Source organism: Corapipo altera, unplaced genomic scaffold (assembly GCF_003945725.1).
Source record: "Corapipo altera isolate COAL_440 unplaced genomic scaffold, ASM394572v1 295, whole genome shotgun sequence".
NCBI lineage: Eukaryota > Metazoa > Chordata > Aves > Passeriformes > Pipridae > Corapipo > Corapipo altera.
In genome coordinates this window covers 3302314-3306877 of record NW_020884936.1, presented here as the reverse complement: position 1 = coordinate 3306877, position 4564 = coordinate 3302314, and the positions used below count along the sequence as shown (strand labels likewise).

At 46.0% G+C, this 4564-nt stretch overlaps 1 protein-coding gene across 2 annotated transcripts in view; it reads left to right on the top strand.

The window, feature by feature from the left end:
• The window catches only part of ALMS1 (ALMS1, centrosome and basal body associated protein), a 45050-nt gene that overhangs the window by 22290 nt on the left and 18196 nt on the right, over positions 1-4564 (top strand). For both annotated transcript variants that reach the window (XM_027660529.1, XM_027660528.1), the window contains 2 exons: positions 1520-2890; positions 3498-3628. In XM_027660529.1, coding sequence (XP_027516330.1) covers positions 1520-2890; positions 3498-3628 — 1502 coding nt within the window. The remainder of the gene's footprint in view (positions 1-1519; positions 2891-3497; positions 3629-4564) is intronic.

The window sequence follows — 4564 nt, the reverse complement described above, 5'->3', positions numbered from 1 at the left end:
CTTTAATATTTCCCTTTCCCCCTTTAATATTTCCCTTTCCCCCTTTATTATTTCCTTTCCCCCCTTTATTATTTCCCTTTTCCCAGGAGTTTTTAAGGAGGAAATGCTTTGTATCTGAAGATTGAAACAAATGTGACCAGACTTTTTCTTCCTGTGAGAGGAAGAAATCTTGGTTTCTTTTTTCCTTCTGGGACTTCTGGTGTGGGACAAAAAGTTCTCAGCATTTTTATGGCCGGAGCTGTTGATAAATCCATCCACCTAATAATAAGAATAGTAAAAATAATAATAATAAAAATAATAATAACCACCAAATCAATATGATTTTAGCAGGAGTTGAGTCATTTCTGTGTGAAGAACAGTGTGCTCAGGTGGGGTTAAGATGTCCTTCTGTGACTTCCCCGTGTGATAGATCATTAAAATGGGAAAATTGCCTTAAAATTACTTCCAGGGTGTGATTTCCTCAGTGGATTCTGGTTTGGGATTTAAATCCTGTATCCAGTTGGAAGAGCAGAGCTGGAGGCTCTTCACAAATCCCTGTCTGAGCCTTTCCATATCTGGGCCTTCAACCACCCCGTGTCTCTCACCAGAAGGGATTAAATGCATCTCTTACTTTCTTTTATGATTTTTTTTCCCCTTTTTTAAGGATTATGGGAGACTTGGAACTTAAATCACCTGGCATTTGGTACAAGGGAGGAGTTTTCCTCAGTAGAATCCTGGAATCATTCAGGTTGGAAAAGCCCTCCAAGGCCATCCAGTCCAACCATCCCCCCAGCACTGCCAAGGCCACTAATCCATGTCCCCAAGTGCCACATCCACAGGGATTTTTAGATCCCTTCAGGGATGGGGATTCCTCCCCTGCCCTGGGCAACTGTGCCAGGGCTGGACAACTCTTCCCATGAAGAAATTTTCCCTATTACCCAATCTAAACCTTCCCTGGTGCAACTTGAGGCCGTTCCCTCTCCTCCTGTCCCTTGTTCCCTGGGAGCAGAGCCCGACTCTCCCCGGCTCCAACCTCTTTTCCCTGTTTAACTGGGCTCTGGATAACTTCTTGTACTTGAAACTATTAGGACCTTCCTAACCAGTAGTGGGAAACAAACTTATCCATAGTGTGTGTGCTTTGCCATTTTCCAGAAGGATATTTTGGAATTACTTCCCCCCTCCAGCCCTCCTGTTTTATTCAGGGGTGGTTTTATAACCCAAGTGTTCATTTGGACATTCAAGCACCACTGTGTCATTTATCCAAGAACATTTATTTCAAATCTAGTCTAAGAATTTATTTAAAAAGAAGTGATTTAAGTCAAGTTCTGTAGTTTCTTTGATATTCATCCAAAACAGTGTAAGAGGTTTCTTTCAGTAGAACATTTCTCATGGAAGTCTGAGCTCAAATCTCCTTCTAAAAACGAGGGAAAATTCCAATATTTGAATTCTTCCCTCTCTCTTTCCTAACCCTTTTAGTACAAGAAAAATTAGTCTTCGCTGATGCAGTAAATGAATTAATGAATGTCCTGTGCCTTTGTAGGTAAATTGTTGCCAGCATTTGAGGTGGTGCCAACGGGTTTTGACTCCGACACTTCCGCTCTCAGCATTTCCATTCCCATGGAGTCGGAGGTTGGCTCTGATGTTCTGTCACCCCAGGAGCTCTCTCCCAACTTCCCAAAATTTTTTGGAGACAACCCAGCGAGCCAGTGCAGTGTGTCGTGCCACCAGCTGGAGGTGGATGCTCCGATTTCCACACAAGATCCAGAGTGTCCTGCTGTCTCCAAACTTGTTGGAGTGAAGCGGGATCCGCCCGACTGCTCTTCTGACACGGAGAGTCCCCTCCTTGTTCCAACCAGTGCTCAGGATCTTGCTAAAAATGAGTCCAAAATTTTGGACAGCAGCCTGCAGAGATGGGCTGCTGGTGTTTTGGCTGGAGTTCAAGATGGAGTGGAAGCTGACAGAGGATCCCAGACCTCCAGTGGGGGAAGTGAGAGAAATAAGGAGCAAGGAAGTGATTCTTTGCTGGGGTCGGGTGTGTTGAAGGACATCCGGGAGCTCCTGGCAAAGGCAGAGGATTTGAGTGCCAGGTGGTGTCATCCTGCCTTTTCCATGGCCTCTTGTAGAGAAACTGGGGAGTCTTCCCTGGTGCTGCTGAGGCAGGAGGATGATCCCAAAGATCCCAGGTCGGCGAAGGACAGAACCCCTCGGTTCCAGAAGAGACCGTCGTGGGATGAGGCTGCGACCCGGCGAAGTGTGCGAGAAGAAGGGTTGGGAATAAACCCTTGGAATTCTGACACGTGTAACTTAAGATGGGAGAACCCTTTGGACGTCAACTTGCGCCGCAGCGAAGGGATGAAGGAAATATCCCAGGAGTTCAGGGCGGGAAAATCGGCGGGAAGGTCGGAGCCGGAGGGTTGTAGCAGCGTCACCACGGACAGGAACCAACGTGCCCTGGTGGGCCTGGCACAGAGCAGCTCCAGCAACGAGGGCAGCACCAGGGCAGCCTCAGAGCTGGGCAATCCTCCTTCCTCAGAGCCCCCTGGAAGCATCACTGATATCCCAGGAGCCTTCCAGAGCACGTCCCAATCTGGTGGAGCTGGAAGCAAAGCCGGCGGCGCCCGGGGCAGCGACGAGAGCAGCAGCGGAGATTCCCTGGCTGCCCGTGTCAGGAACCTCCTGGGGAATCCTCCTCCCTCATCGGAGCATCTCCGTGGCACAGGAGGATTCCAGAGCATCCAGTGTGGAGCTGGTGGTGCCAGGATCAAGGGAGGAGGACTGGAGGGCAGCGGCAGCAGCAGCAGTGGGGATTCCTTGGCTGCCCGTGTCCGGACCCTCCTGAGGAGTGGATCCCCTGGGATAGAGGCAACCCGAATCCTCAGGAATGCAGAGGAGCAGGAGAGGAAAATCCGAGGTCAGGAAACATCTCTGTTGTGTTTTATTTATTGTATTTTATTATGAAAATGACAAATCTTTATTTAGGTTCGTGTTTAAGGGATTGCTTTGATGTGGGTGTGAGGGGATCTGTGTCTGTTCCCCTGATTTTAAAGGTGATTATATCATATTAAACAATAAGTTTTAATAGGACAGGGCTTAAATGATGGATATTTTTTAGTACTTCTATGTAAAATGGGATAGAATTGGGCTTTTCCACTCAGAAAACCTTTTGGCTGACATTGATATTTTATCCACATATTTATTAGGTTAGGAATTCGGGACAGGATTGTGTGAGTGAGTTTTGATTTATGGCTGAGACTACAGGAGGAAGGTCCTGGATCCACCTCTCCAAATAAATGTTCCAAAATCCCATTGTATTCCTGGTCATTTACATTGTAGTTACAAATACATTGTATTCCTGGTCACTCCAGGAGCTCTGGAATTCCACAGTGGGGCTTTGTTCCCTCAGTTGTGGTAACTAGAAATGCACAGCTTTGATTTTAAGTTATCAAACTGTTTTCATTCCACAAAATTAGAAAGAAAAACTCTTCCTCTTTGGTTTTGTGATTTTTTTTTTTTGACAGCCTGGGTGAAGCTGAGACTGGCCAGCAGATCCCAGGAATCTGTGCCAGACTGGGATGAGGAAACCCAGCAAAGAATCGAGGAAATCAAGGCAGAGCTGCTCCTGAGGGCCAAGAAATCTGTGCAGGCCAAGGTACAAAACAACTTTTCCACATTTTCCTGTGGGGTTTTTGAATTGTTTTCCCCAAATATCAGTTGGAATCCTGAGGGAGGAGCTGTCTGGGATGTGGGGAGGGGACACAGAGCTGAGGATGTTCCAAAGGAAGGTCTGGAGGACACAGATGTGTTGGGAAAATCTGTGTTATTGTGAGGAAGTTCCTGCAGATTCTGCTCCTCGAGGAACTCTTTTCCCAAAATATTTATGCAGGTGCTTGGAAACTCCTCCTCCAGGGAAGAGGTGGAGTTGTCCATCCCTGGACAATGGAATATCCTCTGGGCAAGGGGAGTTTTTGTTGTGTTAATTCCTGTGAGATCCTTGGTTTTCAAAGGATCTTCAGGGAAGGAGGGAGGGAATTATTCCTGTTGATCAGAGCGAAGGGACTTTTCCAGTTCCTGTTAGAATCCAAACTCCTCCAAGGTAAGGAAAAATCTGGAATGGTAATCACTGGATGTTCTTAAAAGCTTGGGAAGTGTCTGTAGGATAATCCAATGCTGAACTTCCAGTCTCTTGCAGCTCTGTTTTCCTGGGAAAACCTGCCATGGAATTGTCATGTTTTGTGTATCTCCTTGGGAACATTTCTAGGCCATATATTAACATAAATATCCAGACTGGAATTTTTCTAACCAGCAGTATTTTATCTTCTTTTTTCCCCCTTTAAATATCCTTTTTTTTGGCACTGTCCAGTGGGATTAGGGAAATCCCAGGATTTCCAGGGACTGGTGTTTCAGACAAGTGTCCTGAGCTTTAGGAAGAGCTTCTTTTCTTTTCCCCCCTTTCTGTTTTTTCCCTTTCTGTTTTTTCCCTTTCTGTTTTTTCCCTTTCTGTTTTTTCCCTTTCTTTTTTTTCCCCTTTCTTTTTTTTCCCCTTTCTTTTTTTTCCCCTTTCTTTTTTTTCCCCTTTCTTTTTTTT